At 37.0% G+C, this 21,958-nt stretch overlaps 1 protein-coding gene across 4 annotated transcripts; it reads right to left on the bottom strand.

The window, feature by feature from the left end:
- Positions 1-1,920: 1,920 nt before the first annotated feature.
- On the bottom strand, positions 1,921-21,664 carry lrrc57 (leucine rich repeat containing 57). Of its 4 annotated transcripts, none has more exons than XM_039742253.1 (6): positions 21,489-21,664; positions 14,511-14,688; positions 12,198-12,330; positions 11,772-12,040; positions 6,735-6,920; positions 1,921-3,148 (listed from the first exon to the last, which is right to left on the bottom strand). In XM_039742253.1, exons 2-6 carry the CDS (start codon positions 14,592-14,594, stop codon positions 3,107-3,109), a joined length of 714 nt encoding a protein of 237 aa, XP_039598187.1. In that variant the 5' UTR covers positions 14,595-14,688; positions 21,489-21,664; the 3' UTR covers positions 1,921-3,106. The 4 variants fall into 4 exon arrangements, with proteins under 4 accessions (XP_039598187.1, XP_039598186.1, XP_039598189.1 ...); XM_039742252.1 differs by having other exon boundaries at positions 14,511-14,712; positions 21,489-21,663; XM_039742255.1 differs by lacking the exon at positions 21,489-21,664 and adding an exon at positions 20,816-21,025.
- Positions 21,665-21,958: the final 294 nt, after the last annotated feature.

Below are 21,958 nucleotides of genomic sequence, written 5' to 3' on the forward strand. Positions count from 1 at the left end.
GAGCTCCTTCTGCATTCTACTGTAGAGTCTTGAACAGGAATAGCAGATGGGAGACAGGATAGTCATTCTCAGTGGCAGATGGGCTGCAAAGGGCTTTCATGAGAGTAGAAATTATACTTAGAATTGTTGTAAACAAGGATACCAACCGATTTGCTATAGTATTGCTGATGAAAGGCACTATATACAGTGTATATATATATATATATATATATATATATATATATATATATATATACATAAATAAAAACTGACCTTTACAAACCATGTCTCCCATTTTAATTATAGTAAGTCATCTGAATGTTGATTTTTATTTTTAATACATTGTATTTTTTTCTTTGGACCAGCTTTCAAATCATTGCAAGTTTCTACTTTTAAATAGATATTAATAGTGCCTGCTGTAAAGACAGTATACAAAAAAAAACGTTAAGCATTGCCTCTCTAACAGCTTCAATAGCTTATAACTCTTAGAAAATAAATTCAATTAAAAAAAGAAAAAAGAGAAATGGATGATTCTTCTCAGGATCCTCCAGCCAAAACACAGATCGAAGTGGTAATTCTGTAGCGCAGCACAATTGGGATCATCTTTATCTTGTCCGTGGATTCCATTTCCCTTAGCAAATAATAATAGAGTCCCTTCATTCATCAGTCATTAGAACCTGCTTAATCCAGTTCAGGGTTGCAGGCCTTGGGGCCTGTCCTAGCAGCATCAAGAACAAGGCAGCAGCCCAGTCTGTGTGAGACAGCAGTCTGAATTAGAGCACACTCCGGAACACGCCATCACTGAGCCATATGAGTCAGCTTAGAGACACGTGTCTCTGAAAGATCCGAGAGAAAAGCTAGAAAAGCATCATGGAAACATGAGAAGAACATGTAGGCTTCACAGTGGCTTTTTTTGCAATGCCAAAAAAATGACGTCTCTTTCTGTACCTTGATGACACTATTTTTCTATAATCTTCTTTTACTGTTAAATAATCAGGCTGGGATTCAAACTGTGAGCTGTGAGACAGCAGTGCTAAACACTGCACCGCTGTGCCCCCCAAGTATTCAATCCTTAGAGTCAAGATAAGTAGCTTACTGTTTAAGCAGATTAAGGTGCTGCCTTCATAACTCTGTACGTAACTTTTGTGAAAGGATTTGAGACATTAAGTGTGAGCATGGCAATGGAAAATATATTCATCTGTCCATTTTCTTAACCAATGTTTTCTGGTTTATTTTTGTGGGAAGACGGGGCCTATTCTGGCAGTACTGAGTTCAGGAGGAAACACAAAATAACACTATGGGAATTCATTAAAGTGGTACCAGGTGATTTTTCATTTTGGCCCACGTGATGAGGGAAGTATAACTTTAGCCTAAGTATAACAGCCTCATGCTGTTACAAGTACATTTATGGGACTTTACCTCCAAATCATTGGTCCATAACGTTACTCTCTTGCTGGTGCCTTTCTTTACCCAATACAATATTAAATAATCTAACATGCCTGATTTACACAAACAATGTTATACATATATAATATAAATTAAACAGGTTTGAGAAATTTAAGTTCAGGATTGTGGGACACAAAGCCTATCCTGGCACCACTGGGCTCAATGCGGGGCTTCAGCCCATCACAGGGCCTTCTCACACACAGCCAATTCAGAGGCTTCAGTTAACTTAACCAGAACATTTTAGGGATGTGGGAGGGAAACCCACACTGGCATTGACTGAGAGAGGACTTCAAACTCAGCACCCTGGATCCATAAAGCGACTGCACTAACCACTGTGTCACCACACCTCCCACAACCAAATATTGATGTATTTGATTGAACATTTCATTCAGTGTGTTGCACAAAGCTGCTAGTCAGGGGAAACTGCTAAATAAATTACTCTTTAATTTGGTTCTCACATTATGGCTTACAAGTTTCATTTTAGGACACATTCAATGTTTTTCAATGATATAGGATTATGTTTATTAGTATGATTGTGCTAATTTGACATTTTGACACAGGTGCACAAGACATGGGTTTGTGAATAGCAGCCACTAACATGAATTCAGTGTAGTTAGCAATAAATATTATTAATCAATACACCACTTTAAATGTTTGTGCAATCATAAATTCTCAATTTTTGTTATATTTCAACATAGATATATATACCTTGTATTTATACATAAATATACAACTATTCAGCTTGTGCTAAAAAAAGCATTTGATTTAACATGCTATACGAAAATGATTTTTAGCTCTAAGCCTGTTTTTTTTTTTTTTGCTCTGATCCAGGAGCCAAGAACTCAAAAGGATTTCCCCCATGATACTCTCTTTAAAGTACTAATTTTGCAGTCCTTGGTTTAATTCTACAGGTCAAATCAGTATCATTTTTTGACACCTGAACATTTTCTCAGTCAGCCTCCGAGGGCAACACAGTTAGCCAACTGCAGAGTTAGTAGGGACTATGGAGAAAATAAAATGTCATCGATCTTACTTTAATGATGAAAGCAATTGAAAGGACAGTTTTTCTAAAGTTAAAGGAAATATAAAGCCATGTCTAGGAGACAAAAAATATTCCAAGATCAAAAATCATATATGTACATATGAGTTAGAAGATATTTTATTTGAATTCAAACACTTCTTAGTTCCACGGACAACGGCATTCTACTCAGATTGCACCAGTAAGGTGAAAGCCTCCGACTTTAATGCGGTCTGTTAAGGAGTACAGCAGCAAGTTATTTCATTTGCTTCAAAAGGTAAGTATTTAATATAATGGATATAAAATTCAGCAATCTCACTTGTTCATGCCTAGTGTTTACTACCAAAGTCTGTAGTCTGGAAAGCTGGAAGGATCTACTGCAAAAAAGATAGTAAAAATCAAGCATTCCTGAGAAAGATGCAGTAGCTATGTAGTGAGTCAGCGTGTACATAATAAATATGGGCATTCATACTTCATAGTGTTCCATCAATATTTTAAAGCAGTGCCTAACCGACTCTTTTGTTAATCATCTGTCTTCTTTCAGACCTCAGGGACTTCATTTATAAATATTAAAATCCCACTTGGCTTCATGATCACCATAAGTCTTTCCGTAATGTGCTACGAGAAGGTCCAGCTCTCCTGCAAGACCACCCACATTCTTCTTCAAGCAAACTTTTTCTTAGTTGCAGTAAATCGTTCCATATACTGAAAAAGAGATTGAGAGAAAGAAACACTAGCAAAATAGATGTCCATTCAATCATACAAATAAAAGGACAGACGGCAAACTTTACACTCTACTCAGAAGTGGCAGGACAAGTCGATATATCCAGCCATCCCCAGAAAATAAACAGGAATTGCTCACTGGTTGCATTGCTGCACACCAGATCCTAAAGAAATTTCTTTCAAGCACACACTAAAACAGTGTTTCCCAACCTCGGTCCTGGGGGCATACTGTGGCTGCAGGTTTTTGTTCCAAACAGATTCCTAATCAGTAACAACACCTGATAACACTGATCTCATTTAATTAGCTGGTATTAACTATATTAACGAGATAGTTATAATTGAATACTAACCCTCACCTATTCGGTTTCTCTTCTCAGTACTCAAATGTGGCACTTGGTGCCACAGCCCACCTGCCAAGTTGTTTGCCTGCCTCTGGTAAAGTCATCCCTGATGGAGGATCGCAGGAATAATGGGAAAGAGGGGTCCTTTCATTGGATTGGCTGGCCCAGCAATGTTTCAGCCATGGAATGGCCAAATGGGGGAGGCAGCTTGATGGATGAGGTCTCCAGGACTCTAAAAATATCCAAATCTTATTATGCGATATCATCTACTGTTAAATTCTGCTCCGTACTTCTAAAATTTTTATTTTTATACAGTACTAGCAAAATAACCGTGCTTCGCAGCAGAGAAGTAGTGTGTTAAAGAAGTAATGAAAAAGAAAAGGAAACATTTTAATAATAATGTAACATGATTGACAATGTAATTGTGTTGTCATTGTCATGAGTGTTGCTGGCATATATATATATATATATATATATATATATATACACACATATATATATATATATATATATATATATATATATATATATATATATATATACATACATATATATATATATATATATATATATATACATACATACATATATATATACATACATACATATATATATATATATATATATATATATATATATATATATATATATATATATATATATATATATATATATATATATAGAGGTGGGACTTGATTCAAAAATGAATCTAATTAATTAGAGGCTGTGTAATTAATTAATCTTGATTAATCGTATGTAATCGTACATGAAAATTTGCCCCAAATCGCAAATGTTTTTTTTTAATTTAAAAGGGTTTTAGTGGGCGACAGAATCAAATAATAGACATGGACATGAATATTGTAAACTCAAGCTCTTTTAATTTCTGAAAAAAAATGTATTTAAACTGCATTTCAATTCAAAACAGAAACAAAAATATCATCCCTGGCTAAAATTGGGCAGACTTAAAAATAAAATGGTATTCTAAGTACTTTAAGTACACGTTCAGAATGTCATTGTCTTTAAATGATAATAACAAGAATTTCAACATAAAGTGCAGTTTTTCTTAAAAAAATAAAGCAGAAACATTAAAGGTAATTTGACCAGCTTCACCAACTCTGAGTAACCTCAGCCAAAATTATGTTGTACATTAGGCTAAAACATTGTGATCATTGAACATTCTGTAATTAGATGTAATTAAAATTACTAACGGTCACGGAAGTCCAATGAGCCCCAATAAGAGCCACAATGTCCGCTTTCTGTAATGCATCTAATTTTGCTTGCTTTTCAGTGTCATAAAGCTGTTGAATTTTACTTGAAATAGCCTCTTGGCACGGCAGTTGAAAAGTTGGAAGACCTGACGCTAACCGTAGCACATTTTCTAACCCCCTATCTTCCACCACTGTTAGTGGTCTACAGTCCAAAGCAATCCATTTTGCAAGAGAATTTGTAAGTTTGACCGATGTTGACTTACTAATTTTGGTCCTGAAGCCAGTCAATTCATCAGGTTTGGGCTGCCGACACCTTTTGTTGGTACTCGAACTGCTAGTGTAGTTTCTGTGTTCGCTATAACATGTTTTGCATTTAGATGGTACCGTAAGGTTGAAGTGCGTCGGTGTTATGCAAACTCCTTTTTGCACAGTTTGCACAAAACCATGCTTTTATCAGGACTTCCATCGGGTAGTCTTTTGAAATGAAACTTGCCTCCGATCAGTCCTAGCAACACACTTTCTTCCGACTCTTACATTTTTGTAGCTCTGATGTGTGCATCAATGTAAATGATGTACTAGGAAATCATGTATTGACAAAAGTTCCTCTTTGCTTGGAATGCAAACTGTGATTAAATGCATTATTTTTTTAACGCGTTATGGAGTACATGCATCGAAGCTTCTCAGCTGTGCTTGTGCTAAGAAAAGGAAACATTTTAAAAATAACGTAACATGATTGTCAATATACAGTAATTGTTTTGTGACTGTTATGAGTGTTGCTGTCATCAAGGATTTGATTATCATTATTTCTTTTAATCAGGTTCGTATTTGGAGGATGTGTTGTGTTCAAGTTATATTCGTGTTTGTCAACCGTTGTAAAGATAACAGGTTTCATTCATCAAGTGTTCACTACCCAAATCAGTACTCGTGAATCTAAGATGTTTAACAGGCATTCCCAGTATTAAGTTGTGGAAATTGCCTGCGAATATTTAGAGCGTGTGTATGAACTTAATTTAATCTTTTCCAGTCCTGCAAAGTCAGTTGACATGAGCCACTGGAGTACATGCATCGAAGCTTCTCAGCTGTGCTCATGCGATCTCGCGATGTCAACGGCTTTATTTAATGTTAGCTAAGACCTGGCACTTAAAAGTTTTTTGCTACAGCAATTTTAACTTCGTTACAAAGTGATCCAAAGTCTCGTTTATACCTTGTGTCTTCTTATTAAACTTTTACCTCGCAAATACCATATTCTTCGTAGGCATGACAAACGGCAGTGGGAGTGTGTCAAGAGGCAGGGCCTGTTAAAGCCCATTGCAGCACTTCCTGTGTGATTTTGGGCTATACAAAAAATAAACTATTGTATTGCATTATTTTTTTTTATTCTACACTCAGAAAAGCACAGCAGCATGATTTTTACATTTATAAGACATTTAGAAATATTTCTGCTCTTGCTATAGATTTAAATGCTTAACTCTCTTTTGTTGGTTTCATTATATTTTGCCCTTTCTCTGTTCAGTTTTTCCCCTTTGTTGTATCTTATTAATGACAATTAAAAATGAGCAGAGCAGACATGCTGGCAAACAACACTGAATAATCAAAGGCTGCAACTACTGTAGCATCAGACCCACTAATTTGTAAATAATGGATTAATTAAACAATTAGAACACCTAGAAAAGTAGAATGAAAATCAAGATGAAAATACTGTTAAAAAGAAAAAAATACATTATTCCCATATAACTGCTTGGTACATTTTAATATATGTATTTTTTTTTTTACCAAACCTTAGTTTTCTAATTTCTATATTGTTCCCAAAACAGAGAACTTGGGAAATAACACATCACTTAATTAGCCCAGAAGTCCAATTAAAAACAGAAGCTGGTTGGCCCAGGACCGAGGTTTGGAAACACTGCACTAAAATACAAACCCCATCACACTTGGGTTGGCACTGTAGTTCCACTAATTCCTGAAATAGTCATGAGTAAGGAAAATCATTAAATGTAAAAAGGTACAAACTGCACCTACCTTGTCATAACCATCCAGTTCCCTGAGCTTCTTAATCTCAAACAGGTTTCCTTCCACAGCAAGCAAGGACACCTGGGAATCAGTCAAGATAGCCAAGGGAAGAGAATACAACTCCAGGCAGTTCTCCTCTAGTCTCAGGACCTTCAAACGTGGACAGCGGGCCACATCTGGGGATACAGATGAGATCTGGAGGCAAAAAATTAAGGAGACAGGTACACAGAGAAAAGGAAGTGTATTTTGAAATGGACATACTGTAGACCTCCCATGAGATATTCAAAAAAGAACATAATCACCATTGTCTTCAGCATTATTTACTTAAGAAATCTGATGGGGCCAGAGATTGATCTCTTTGTTGATATTACACAATGCAAAATATGGCTCTCTGGTTTACTGCTTTCAAATAATGTGTATTGCATTGGTCATATTTCATTAATCGTTCATACATAGCTAGTGACTAGGTGGCTTTGGAACATGGCCAAACAGAGCAAGATTAGTTTGCTCAGACACCTTCAAACCTTTATTTTAGAAAGGACACAATGTGTTTCTTTTCCTCAATTTTTTTTCTTCATTGATATATCATTACTTGAGACTCTTTAGAGTTAGAAAAGCTTTAAGTCTCACATTCACTTACTAAGCAGGTATACTGTATATGTGTTTATACAGAACATAACAGTGTGAGCATAATTTATTTCATATTACTAAAAACTTGTCTTTAAAGGGCACGTAGGATAGGCCTTTAACTGTTTTTACAGATAAAGTAAATTCAAAGTATTTTCAAAACAGCTAAAGCTATTAATGGAGAATTCTAGGTTAACTCATATCATTACAGACTGTGCTTTGATGTTATTACAATAACTTATTTTTGGACATATATTTTATTCTTTTGCTTTACTCAACTGTGATACTTAAACTGTTAAGAAAGCGTGCATTTCCTTTACTCACTATACCAAAAAATAAACTGCAATAGACTCAAGAAGAAACCTTAAAATGGAATACCAAACTATTACATTTAGAAACACCACCACAAAAACTCAGATTAAGGCAAAAAAAGACCTGCCTGACATAATCTTTAATTCACTGTAGGAGTAAACTAAGATGCAAATGCCACTCTTCTCTGTATTTTAATTCTAATTAAGGACAGTAAGAATAAAGGTGGGGGCAGCAATCCGTCTATTTTCATAACCCTACATCTTCTTGATTTATAATCAGCAGGTGCAAAGCCTAGGAACATCAACAAGAGAAAGACGGAAGCCTGCCTTTGATTGGGACATCAGCAATAATGAATTGTAACCTTCTCTGCTGTGCCTCCCTGGCATTTTCATTTAGCTGAAAGGCGTTTTTAAGAAGACTTTTGTATACAGACTTCTTCTTTGTCTCTGTTTTTGCCTCTCCAGCCTTGCAGTTTATTATCTAATCATACCAATCTTCCATGGTCATAACAGTAGCCAGATGAAAAACTGGATAAAACCAAAGGTTAGCAAGGACCAGGAGATGAATTGCTTTTATGGATAATCTAAATTGCCAGTTGTTATTTGTTCATAGGAAACTATAAGTTAATTGAGTGTGAAAAAAAGACATTATAAATGTCGTAGCCGTAAACTAGATGGCTGCCTCTAATTATGATAATTATTTGTTACTGGTTTTTACACACAACTCTGGACACCACATGTATTGCGCCACCATCTTAAATTACTTGTGCATGATGTTACACATAACACACATGTGAAAAGATTAGTGCAGAAAGGATGTAGAAGTTCTCTAAATGTCATTACAACATGTGGCATTAAAAACTAAGCCAGATCTAGCCCAAAACAGGGAACTAAATTAAAAAGACCTTATGGTTGAACCTTTGAAGATCTGCTTAGTTCAACATGTCCCTACATGGATACAAGTCCTTGCCTGAACACAAATTACTTGAAAGGAAGCAAATTAAAAACACCAAAGCCAAAAGAAGCTTAAAAACTATACTTGAGGACGAAGACAGAAAGATGTTATGTAAAAACTCAACTAATCAAAGAAAAACTACACTGTGTGCACAATTATTAGGCAAGTAAGTATTTTGACCATATCACCATTTTTATGCATATATTCCAACTCCAAGCTGTATAAACCTGAATACTTACTGGATTTAAGAATATCAAGTGATGTGTATTGGTGTAATGAGGGAGGGTGTGGTGTAAGGAGATCAACACCTTATATCAAGGTGTGCATAATTATTAGGCAGCTTGTTTTCTTCAAGCAAAATGGGCCAAAAAAGAGATTTAACTGACCCTGAAAAGTCAAAAATGGTAAAAGGTCTTTCAGACTCTTGAAATTACTAAGATATTTGGGTGAGATCACAGACCAATCACACGTTTTGTTGCAAATAGTCAACAGGGTCGCAAGAAACATGTTGAGAAGAAAAGACGCAAATGAACTGTACAGATTTGAGAAGAATCAAAACGTGAAGCTACCAGGAACCCATTATCCTCCAGTGCTGTCATATTCCAGAACTCCAACCTACCTGGAGTGCCCAGTAGTAGAAAGTGTTCAGTGCTCAGAGACATGGCCAAGGTAAGGAAGGCTATAACCTGACCACCACTGAACAAGATACATAAGTTGAAACATCAAGACTGGGCCAAGAAATATCTGAAGACAGATTTTTCAAAGGTTTTATGGACTGATGAGATGAGAGTGACTCTTGACGGACCAGACATTCCAGTAGTGGGCACAGAGCTCCACTTCGACTCAGATGCCAGAAAGGTGGAGGTGGGGTACTGGTATTTGCTGGTATTATTAAAGATGAGCTAGTTGGACCTTTTTGGGTTGAAGATAAGACTCAAAATCAGCTCCCAAACCTACTGCCAGTTTTTAGAAGACACTTTTTTCAAGCAGTGATACAGGAAAAAGCCTGCATCTTCAAGATGACCATGATTTTTACGCAGGACAATACTCCATCGCATGCATCGAGTTACTCCACTGCATGGCTAGCCAGTAAAGGCCTTAAAGATGAAAGAATAATGACATGACCCTCTTCCTCACCTGACCTAAACCCTATCGAGAACTTCTGAGCCCTTCTTAAACAGGAGATTTAAAGGGAAGGAAAACAGTACACCTCTCTGAACAATGTTTGGGAAGCTGTTGACAGACTCCATGAATAGAAGGCTTATGACTGTTATTGAAAAGAAGGGTGGCTATATTGGTCACTGATTTTTTTTGGAATGTCAGAAATGTTTATTTGTAAATTTTGAGTTGTTTATTATTCTCACTTTAACAGAGGAAAATAAACAATTGAGATGGGAAAATGTTAGTTTTTCCTTTAGTTATGTAATAATTCTGCACACTAATAGTTGCCTAATAATTATGCACACATATGTATTCCCCCGAGAATGTTCAGACTCACATTTCCTTTGTAAAACATTCAGGTTTATTAACATTTTGGATTGACTGATAGCACTGTATTTGTTCCATTTTAAAATTAATCCTCAAAAATACAACTTGCCTAATAATTGTGCACACAGTGTACAAAACTCAACCAATCAGACAAAAACTAATCATGCTTCTCTTATGCCCCTAATCATTACTTACAATGAGGCTACTCCTCTTGGCTTTGAAAAAATGAAAGGAGGTGACAGACCATCACACCAGTGTAGGATTTAGAACACAATCATGGAGAATAGAATGCATAGTTGTATAGTATAGATTTCCCAGGGAGAGGGTAGGTTGCCAGTTGTCATGATCTCATTGTTTTACAATTGATTACAGACTTTAGATTATTTTTTTACTTATTCTCTTTTTAATGTATTATTTTAATGTATATTCTTTTGTCATTTATTTTATGATGGTATTATGCTGCATTTTACTTTGCATTTATGGACACTAGCTCATTGCTGTGGTGCTATTGAGCTTACATCAACTGATAACATGTTAGATGTCATCTCATTGAACACCAATGGGTTGTAACTGCTCCTAACCTGAACTTTACCTTAAAAATCAAGAAAAGACATTTTACAAAAAGAAGTATCTAAGTATGGGATTTAAAAAGATCTCCAAACAAGATCGGAGAGTAGCTCAGAGACTAAAGATCTGTGCTGGCAATCGGAAAGGTTGCAGGTTTGAATCCCATAAATGGCAAGTGTGACTCTACTCTGTTGGTCCCCTGAGCAAGGCCCTTAACCTGCAATTGCTCGATCCTGGGTATGACGTTAATCTGCATCTAGACCCGCAAGTAGGTCCTCCAACTTTCAGGGAAAACTTGAGGGTTGGTGGCAGGATTGGCACTCCAGCCACTGTAAAAAAAACCTTGCACTGTTCAGTGTGGTGCTGAGGTGTCACCTGTTGCAAGGCGGCACTCAGATCTTAATCCGGGTGGTTTGTCGTGTGGTGGGTGCTGCAACACACTGTAATAAGCACGCGCTCCCAACCACTCTCTCCAAACAACAGTAAACTGACCATTCCACTGTCTCGAAGATCATCAGTGGAGAAAACTTCAAACAGCTGTCAAATTGTACAGTATGACACCCCTCAAACATCAGTCAGCTGAAAGAATTCTGCATGGGGGAGTGGGAAAAACAATTTAGACAGGAAATGCCTACTACAAGCTGTTTCTTCCATAGGGGGCACAACCAGCTGAGGGTGCACTTTTTCCACAGACAAAAACAGCATATTTAGTCATTTTTTAATCAATTGATTATTGCAAGAAGAAACTTTCATTGTAATAAAGCCCCCGTTGCAACACCTTTATCTGAAGATACTGTTTAAATAAAGATTACACTTCATATGTACACATATATTACAAACGAAAAAACCTTTCATGGTATGTACTTACTTTTTCACATGACTGTGTATTTAAACTTTTTTTAATCTTGCATATAATTAAGCAGCACTGTGATCATGTACCCTTGATAAATCACAAAATAAATGTGAACAGAACTGAATTATTTTTGGGTATTACATTTCCTACTCTTTTCATATGGCAACACTAATGACTCATTTCTGAACCATAACAGAAGTCAATGTTGCAGTTTGACAGTCCTGGTAATTCCAAATCTTTTTTACCTGGTTCTGATTTAAGTTGAGCTCTATGGTCTGAAGCTCTTGCACATGGTCTGGGATGACATGAATATGATTCTTGGACATGTCCAGCAAGTCCAAATGTCTAAGTGAACCCAAGTGTGCTGGAAATTCTTTGAAACGATTGCCAGAGAGGCCAAGTGTACGCAAAGCACTGAGCTGTCCTACAGTGGCTGGCAAGTGCTTCAGCTGGTTCCCGTTGAGATGTAGAGTTTCCAGTTTCTTCAACTTCCCAATCTCATCAGGAATGAAGGCTGAAAGCAAAACACAAACGCAATTGAAAAAAAAAAATAACAGGCACATAAATTTTATCTCCTTAACATCTCAGATAATGGAATATTACAACAGGTAGATACTACAACATGAATGTTAGAAAAAGAAGAGCGTGGCCGGCCAAGCTGACAATCTCACCAAGTTTGTTGCAGTTCAGAGTAAGACTCTTGAGCACTGAGAATACACCAATGAAGCTGGGCAACACTTCAATCTTGTTATTGGACAGATCAACTGTTCGCAGGCTGGATAACCTCTGAAGCTCTTCAGGAAACTGAAAATGATAAAATATTAACATTGAAAGTGGGTAGGTACGAGGGTTGTCCTACGTTTCAGGTTAACTGTGGTATTTTGGACTATTGATCTGACTATTTTTTTTTTGCCATGGAGATGCCTCAGTGCCAAAGCAATTATTGAAATAAAATCAGAAGCAATCATATTTGTAATGGAAAGGAAAATTAAAAGGATACAGGCAATAAAATTCACATTATTCTGCCATCATCTTAATTTACACATTTTATTACAAAATATGTTGTGATATCAGTGTAAACCCAAGGTCACAATAAAGTTACTAGTTTATACAGGGTGACACAGAAAAACGGGAACTTTTGAAAAACCCAATAAAAATAGAAGAAATCCAACAAAAAAAATTTATTGACAGCAATTGAACCACTACAACTTGCCTTTTAAGAGACAGTAATCCAAATTATCAATGTCTGAAAATTACGTCCTGTAGATGGCGTCCTCCTGTACGTATGCAAACTTCCAATCTGCTGTTGTGGTTCCCCATTGATCGCTGCAACATCTCAGCTGGGATACCACGAATTTCGTCTTGAGTTCTTTGTTTCAATTCATTCAGTGTCCTTGGCCGAGTCGTAGACCCGACTCTTAAGGTAGCCCCACAAGAAAAAAATCACAAACGGACAAATCCGTTGATCTTGAGGGCCAGGGAATGTCACTGAATCTTGAGATGACACGGTTACCGAACAATTCTCGCACAGCTGCCATTGATTGCCTTGCAATTGATTACTAAATGGCGAGATTTTGTACAGCTCAAGGTCCCTGTTCTGCAGTGCTGCCAACTGTACATGGCTGCCACTACGCATTTCAAAAGTTCCCGTTGTTCTGTGTCACCCTGTATAAATCAGCCATTTAATATAGTAAGAATTAGTTGGTGAATTACACCGTTCTAGCTATTTAGACTGTTAGGAACATAACAGGAGCAAAAACGTTAACATTGATTATCAGGCTGTCAGATAAATTAAATGCCAGCCCAGCTTGTTTAGTGCTAAGACTAGTGAGTAGCAGCATACGAACATTATTACTGTTATGGTGTGATTAGTTTTGGATTTCCTGTACTTCTTGTGAAGCATTACTAGGTTCTTTAAGTTATCTTATACTTTTATATTATACACATCTATTAATCATTTGCCACATGATGGAAAGTGAATATACTGTACATTATTAAGATTATCTGATATACTTATTTGGGTGACTCTGTAGAATGCGTACAGTTTGACAAGCTATTTACTAACCCATTTAGAAGACATTTTTGGTTGTTTAATGCAACAGAAAAAGGCAAATACATGGTAAAAGGGAGCCTAAGATTTTATTGTATATCCTGATATTATAACACAAACATGCAAGTTTCCTTTTGTCTTTACCTCAGGAAACAGCAGTGGTTGTGATTTTTATATTAATTGACTTTAAGCTTATGTTTGAATATATCTTTATTTTTGCTCTCTCTCTTTTTGGAATTACATTTCTCATAAGTATACTTTGATAGGGTACCAACCCATTAATGCGGTATTTTATTCTCTTACATGTAAATATTTTCGCTCCTCGGTTTTTCCAATTACCAACAATTTGCAAAACTGTGAAACATAATGTGACCTACAGAGAAGTGTCTATAGCTCATTTTGTGTCCGTTGCACCTCATGTGCTAACTGTGCAGGAGAATTACTAATGTTATACTAAAAGCACAAAAAGAGAAGAAAAAAAATCTACAAATCAAACATTTTTCTGTGTATAAAATCCATATGCTGCATATATATTTTTCACAAAACAAACATGCAGTTTCTCAGGTTACTAGACTCTAAACAAAATTTAACAGAACCAGGTAAAGTCCTAGTGAATGAAAATAAGGTGAAGTTAGCAGCTATATAAGAAGTATTTTAGAGCATAACTACTAGCATGTGCATAGGTGCAAATGAAGGGAAATGAGCAGCTCTTGCTCAGGATACATTACTTCTTGCAATGGTGTTTGCTCTTGTTAAATGTCACTTTTATATTTAGAAACAAATCAGTAAAAAAATTGTAACATGGGCATACATTATTTTTTAAAAAATGAACAAATTCCTGCTTATAACAAGACTAGCGTGATCTACCCTTTGAAGGTAGCCTTTCTGTTGCCCAACATGTCGAGTGTACTCCTTGCAGGTAACAATCACTCACCTCTGCCAATCCCTTGCCAGTAAGTTGGAACACTCCTGTTTTCTGGGAAGTCTCAAGATGAGCTTTGAGTGCACTGTTCCCCATTTTGTTGCTTCAACACTGCAGGTACCAAGAAGATGTTTTCCTCACCGCTTCCCCCACATCAACACTCTATGGCTTTAATATCTTCGCTGATGGTCTACCTCATTTACAGATAAAAATACTGAGATCAGAAAGAAAAGTCAAGATCAATGCCTTTTCTACTTACAGGGTGAATGTCGTTGAAACAAGCATTACACAGCTTCCATTTATCATATACAAGTCATTTTGCATGTAAATAATTTAAGACAACTTTAGAAATTACTGAACCAATGGGACCTGTCACACTGTAGCCCCTGTGGCTGGCCTGCCAAAGACATGAAAGTCTGCTTACTAGTCCAGTTAAGGCGCTACTTGACGATCACTGGTTGTCAAAATTGGTTTAAAATCAGAAAACAGTAGGTGGCATCTTGTGGAGAGTTTTTATTCAGAAACTTAAAATTTTCTGGGTAATTTGTACTAACAAATGTTTAAAAAATGTTCAGTCCAGTCAGTTAGTTATCTAATATTATGCTGAAAAAACATTCAAGCTAGGAGGTACTGCATTTTCCTATTAAGAAAGAAACCTGATAATGAGCCATTTTATTTTTCTTTCCTTTTAACTGCTTCAGTACACCTGGCACACCAAAAAAGCCTTGTGCGATTCCAGTCACTTTTAAAAAGTCCAGCATCAAACAACTTGCTCCTTTAAAATCTAAATGACCTTTTCCTGGCACAAATAATAATGCACTTTACCTGTCAAGCATTTTTCAAGGAGTGCAAACACTTTACTTTATGCAGTCAAAAAGAAACAATGTTTACCAAGTGAGCATGGCAAGTCTCTTTTGGGGGTCAATGTTGAAGAACTTCAAGAGGAAAGTTTGAGCTGCACAGTAGTTACTAACACTGTCTCCACTTCTCTCCTCAGAACGGAAGAAAGGTCCTCAAAGGAAGACACATGAAATCACTTCAGGGTTTTTACATGGCCTGCCTGCCTGGTTGGCTGGTATACAAAGAACAATGATCCAAGAAATAGGGACCATTTCATCATTGAACCTCAGAGTGACAACACGTCCAGCTGAGTGAGCATTGTTCCAAATTTTTCTGTTTGTTTTGCCTTTAAAACCGTGCAGATTAAACAGTGTATCCCAGTTGCAACCCTAGCTTTTCTCATGAGTCCCTCTGCTTAATTTTAAAACAAACGAATAAACAAATTAGCTCTACTTAAAATGAAGCATAAAGGCACACCTAGAATTAAAAAAAAACAAAAAAAAAAAAACAAACTACGGCTGGACCTGAAAATACAGTAATTGGAAACCTTTGAGAATAAATACCACAGGTGCTGCTTCAGAAACCAGAAATTCAAGAACCCTTCATTTTGCTCATTACTGTTGCATATGACACAGTTTCTAAATTTGGTGAAGTATTCATCATAAGATTCAAAAATTACTACCCAAAAAAATGATTCCATTTTTAATTTATGGATGCCAAGAATGTGGTTTGCCAGTAACACGATACACTTTGTGTTCTATGGCGCTCTTTTAGTTTATACAGCTGGATTTTTACATTGCTTTGAAAATAACAGTTTTTTATATCAGTAAGTACATGATCTTAAAGTATATTAGATCTTACTGCAAGCTAATGAAGTTAATAAATTTGATTTTTTTAATCACTCCACTAACTGCAGCGATAAAACCCAAAAGAGTGTGCAACAAAGTGGTTTAATTTTACTCCATCATGCAGTGGCCCGTGGTTAACAATGCCAGCTTCACATTTCCAGGAGCCTAAGTTCAAATGTCGGGTCCAGCTGCTGTTGAAGTAGAGTTTGCACTGTCTCAACAAGACATCATGGATTTTTCTCTGGGTACTCATTCAAAATTCCATTTGTTTATTAATTTAATTAACATGTCTAAATTGGAGCCGTATGAGTGATTGTGGGTGTGTGAGTAAGCATGGCCTGTGATCAAACGATCTCCCATGCAGAGTTGGTTCCTGCCTTGCACTTGAAGCTGCCAGGATGAGCTCTGAGCCTCTGCAAACTTGAAATGAGTCAAACTGATCGAAGGATATTTACATACTAGCCAACCCGCGGCGTACCATACGCCGCATAATCAGGCCGGTTTTTTAATGATTTTTAAGCACAGGGTGAAAATTAACATTTGAAAAATCGGTAATGTAATAAATCAGCAAGAAAAGCAACGTTATAACAATTCACGGAACGAACCAACACACAATCGTCCGTGACTGAAAACTGGTGGACCGCCATAGCTCATGTGCCCACCTCCAACTCGTCACTTGAGTCGTTGTCGTCTTTGCACAGTCCAGATGCACCTGTGACTCACGTAGACTTTCCGTGTTCCTGCAGGAGCATATAAGAAGACGCATGTTTGTTGCGGATGCGAATTGCTGTATGTAGCGTGTAAAACAGTTTGCTATGGTGCATGCGGTCGTGCGTCGTAACCGAAAACTCGGATTTTAAAGATTGTTTACTTCATTGTGTTTTAACCTCAGTTGTAAAGGATTGTTTTAAAGATCCCATGGGATACCCCTTGCAAACCGTTTTACACGCTGCATATGGCGATTCACCTCATGAAACATGCCTCTATGAACAGTCAATGTGGCTCGGAGGTGCCAGGAGTTGGTGGGCGTGGCTCCTTCCTGTGTGCGCCATAGGTGTCTTACTTGTCGGTGGCTCAGTGAGTCCACGCCCCTTCCGGCGTGCTTTCCATGGTTGTCTTGCCTTAGTGAATTATATATATATAGATATTCAGAAAATGGTGCATATAAACATATTTTTAAATAAGAGCTCTAATTGCTGAAACAAACAAAATTTAAGCAGTACAGACTGAGGCAGGAGCCGTCATGTTGCTAAAGAATGGGAAGCTCCTCTTTGTTTTATATGAGATAATACAGCCTCTTCTTTTGGACTCTTGCCCATCCTCCTCTGCTACAGATGAAAAGTGACAAACTATCCCTTTGCGGATTAGAAATTTCCTTAACAAAAAGAAAAACAGGAAGGTCACACAAGGTGGCAGGACTGCTATGCATGAACTCTGCGCTAATTGGTTTACCTTTGAGTGCCATTCTTAGTTATATAATCATGAGTCTAAGGCAGGCTCCACTTTGTGTCAAGATATTGAAGAGTTTCAGTTAAGACTTCATACAAACATTTTATTTTTTTCCTACTCTCACTCATCAGTACATTTTTCTTCTGGAGAATTGAAGTAAATATTTTTTTCATTGCCTCCAATCCAAATCATACTTCACAAGGTATTCTTTAAACTTTGTATTGTATTTTCCCTGTAACTCTTACAGGAAAAATACAATACAAAACAGAAAAAGACACAACTTCCAATAAAAAATATTCATGAGAATAACCCCCTGATTTGTAAATATTTTATTGTGTAGCTGCATGGAACCATGATGCACTTTAAAGTGATTTTACTTGCCAGTCCCCAACAAAATATACTCTGTAACGTCAAAGTAAAAAAAAAAAAACTAAATCCAGACATTTTTTTAAATAACTAAAAAAAGAAAATAATTCATGGCATAAATATTTAACCTCTTGGACTGACATACCTGAATTACCTCTGAAGTAATCAACTCTTTTCTCACCGTCACATAATTACAGTACATGATTAGAGTCTACCCATGTACAGTTGAGTCTTTCATGTACTTTTAGAATAATCACACTACATCCATGACCAGGTATTTTGAGCTATCTGTTCTGTGGACACCACAAGAACACTAGTATGTAATGTCAAAGCTTAGAAGGAGTCTAGACTTGAGTAGCCACTACAAAAGATCAGCAAGTAGTCCTTGAGCAGAAAGCAAGAGTGTGTAACAAGCGCATGGATAGCCAAAACAACACAGAGACAGCATCCGAGATTAAGAGCAAAAGAAAGATCGAGAGACCAAGTATAAAATTATACATGACAGACAATGAAACACAGGATAAAAACAGCAAGTAATCCCTCAGCAGAGAGTACATACCATATCAACGTTATTCAAAAAAAAAAAAGTATGGTCGTTTAACATTATTCTGGCACAAATTTATTTTCACAGCATAGGTATTATCAGCAGTGAACATAAAACTATAAAAAAACAAAAAAAAATTCAAAAAATTACACACAAAAAAATCATGATATTTGTGTTTCAGATATGAAGTGAAATTATACAAAAATAATAAATTTTAAAAATCAAACAAATAAAATCACAAACAAGTCAGGAAGCTTAGTTTACGAGTTTGTAGACCCTGCACTTTTGACAAGTTACCAATAAACTTCATTTATTGTTCGGTAAAGATACTGCCAAGGAAGTTTCTATGGCTACAATGCTAAGCATATAGTGATTTGTCAACAACAACAATAATATTCTGTTAAGGTGTGTAGACTTTAGTCAATCTTTCTTTTAGCAAGTCAAAGAAATGGTTACATTTTCAAAAATGTTTTCTCGCTACTGTGCAGTGACTGGTAATTATCAAGAAATTGCAAATGCCTGTAAGCTGAATTGTTTCTCATTCATGATCTGCTGTACATAAGGCATTTTAAAATAAAATTTTCTTGATGGCACATTTCAACATTAGGCTTTCATGAATTGTGCTTTCATTTGCAAGACGTGCAAAGACAACCAACAGCTCATCACCAATGACATCAGACCCCAAATGCAACCTGGAATTGGGTATCAGCAGGTAATCCTGGGTCAGCTGCTGTGTATGTTTGTCGGGCCCAGTCACATCTAGCACTTTGTCACATATAAAACACATTATAGTACCTGCAGGAATAAAACTTTGAAAAACAAAGAACAAATATCCGTACATTTTGATTAATTTCAGGAGGCCTGAGCTACAGCCCGCATTGGGCTATGCATAATCTGCCATGATCAAAGTACAAGTCCATGATTAGAAAAAGTGAGAAAATCTAGAAAAACTGTGAGGATGCGCAAAAACTTTCTTTCCTTGAAAATTAAGTGTCTGGGCAAGAGCCGCACCAATAGTAAGACAAGTCTTTAAGAGACTTACCACATCCCTAAAGGAGTTGAAGTCCTTCATGACAGAGATGGGAGAATCTGTGCATAAAACTACAGAAACTCAGACACTTCATAAATCTAGCACATGCAAGGTTGGTAACAAAAATGTGCTTGTAAGAAAGAAAAAAAAAGAAAATGAATATATCATCTGGGCTTAAATTTGATCAAAGTTATGTCAGAGACTTGATAATCTGGAGGAAAATCTAAATCTAAGGAGACCAAAATTAAACTTGATTGATGCAAACCAAACTAACAGAGCATGTCACACTGATAATACTATCCCTATAGTGAAGCAAGACTGGAAGGGACTGGAAACTCGAGGATAGTTCCTTTCATTTTTCCTATAAGTACAGAACAATCCATGCAAGTCTGGTTCCTGCATCGTGCCTGATGCTGTCAGTAATTGGAGTAAATCAATTAAGAAAATGGAAACGTTTTTCAAAGAATGCTATTCCCAGACATTACATCTAGTCTACTTCACCTACATTTTTGTTAATTAGTGCATTACAATCAATGTAACAAAGGAATTAATGACTGCAACATCACATCTGTGGGAAATCAACTTTCTTCTGATAGCACAGATAACAAACGGCAAATGAACATTTTTGAAAGGCCAATGTGGGGTTAACGTGCGCTGGTAGCAGATTGCTGTGAGCAACTAATGGAAAAAAGTGTATTTTTCCTATTTTTAGCCATTTTTTTATCCTTGCAAACACAAAGGACCACTATCGAGCAGGTCCCCAGGGTGAGCACCAGACTCACCCCGATGATAGAACTGGCCATGTGCAAAGATAGCTTGATTTGTGACTCTGCATTAAATGAGGAGGAAGAGTGTGTCCCATCTAAATCTTGGTCCGGGTTTGTTTCTGCTTTGACTCAGTGTTGTAGAGATACACAGTCGCCCACCACAATACAGAATTTTAAAGCAGCAAGGAAAACATCACATATTTTAGAAACAAAACGCAAGGAAAAACACCCCCACACAGACGAAAACCGTTGTATTTCAACCACTTTACTCTTTCTATAACGGTCAATCGGCTATGTAAACGCTCGTTATGTTTTTCATGTCCTGTAACACTTAACTGATGAAACAAATACACTTTGGGGGCTGTCTAATGCCATACCACTTTCTTACTTTGTATTAGAAACCTCTGTACTAAAGGCTCAGCGTTACTTCACTGTTCAAAAGCTGCCCCCCCACTTGTATTAATATGTGATACCTCTGTAATGCTGCCTTCAGATCTGCGATCGTGCTGCTAAGAAAGGCGCTACATGACCACAGGTAACAGGAAAACGTCTTCCCGAGGTGTACAAACGTTGGGTGCATGAGCTAAGACCTCATAAATCTTGATCAATTTGTTTCCCAGATTGTGCCGCTGACATTCACCAAGACCTGCCTTTAGCTTCACTACCACTGCTCCCTCGCACCTACTTGCCACTGCCAAGATAACTCGGGAGGCTGCAGGCCACCGTCGGAGTCAGACGATGATTCGTTGTCAGCCAATCAGAATGCGGTACTTAGCGCGCGGGACATGTCTGAGTGGCACGAAACGAGATAAACAAACGGGGCACTAAAGGGTTAAAGAGAACCCGCCGAGTTTTCAAGAGCTTCTTAAAGGCGCAGATTCGATTTAAAAAAAAACGAAAAGTGAAACGTACACAAGTTTTTTTGTTTTTTTATTTCATCTTGCTAACTAAATGCAATACAAGAAACAATATATATACATGTGCGATAAAATGATGCAGGCAAGTTAAACCAAAATATTAGCCTTGGTGCTCCACAATTATTAACATCGGCCTTGAATGTCTGAACCATGTGCCGGGCGAGCAGAGGATGGAGGAACCTATTAGTTCACTAACACCTAAATAACAGATATAGTTAATAATACATACCGTTACTGTCCGGTCTCACGCTTATAGCTCCGTGATGTAATCCGAGCGGCGATTCCGTGTTTAATATCCCGGAAGGAACAACGAGGGTTGTAAAAAGGCGGTGACAGCAGGAAATACGGTTGCTGTGACCGCCATCTTACTACAGGCTATACGAAAGGGAAGTGTCTGTCGACTCATGCTGATGTTATAAAGCTAGGCTGATGAGATTTCCAGTTTCAAAACGTTACACAAGTTATTGTTCAGGCGGATCAAGTATGGGTTAACAAATAATTTATATGTTAATGAATTAATTATAAAGGAAGTGAGAGTGTCACAATGCCCTCGCTAGCTTTAGCAGCAAGACAACGCAGGGACGATTTCTTAGAGCCAGTTTCAAAGAAAAAGCCGTTGCATTTGAAAATGGCAAAAAGGTTAAAAAGGGCAAAAGAACACACACACATTGTATGGAAAATATCTGTAAACGTGTATTA

This window comes from Polypterus senegalus, chromosome 18 (assembly GCF_016835505.1).
Source record: "Polypterus senegalus isolate Bchr_013 chromosome 18, ASM1683550v1, whole genome shotgun sequence".
NCBI lineage: Eukaryota > Metazoa > Chordata > Cladistia > Polypteriformes > Polypteridae > Polypterus > Polypterus senegalus.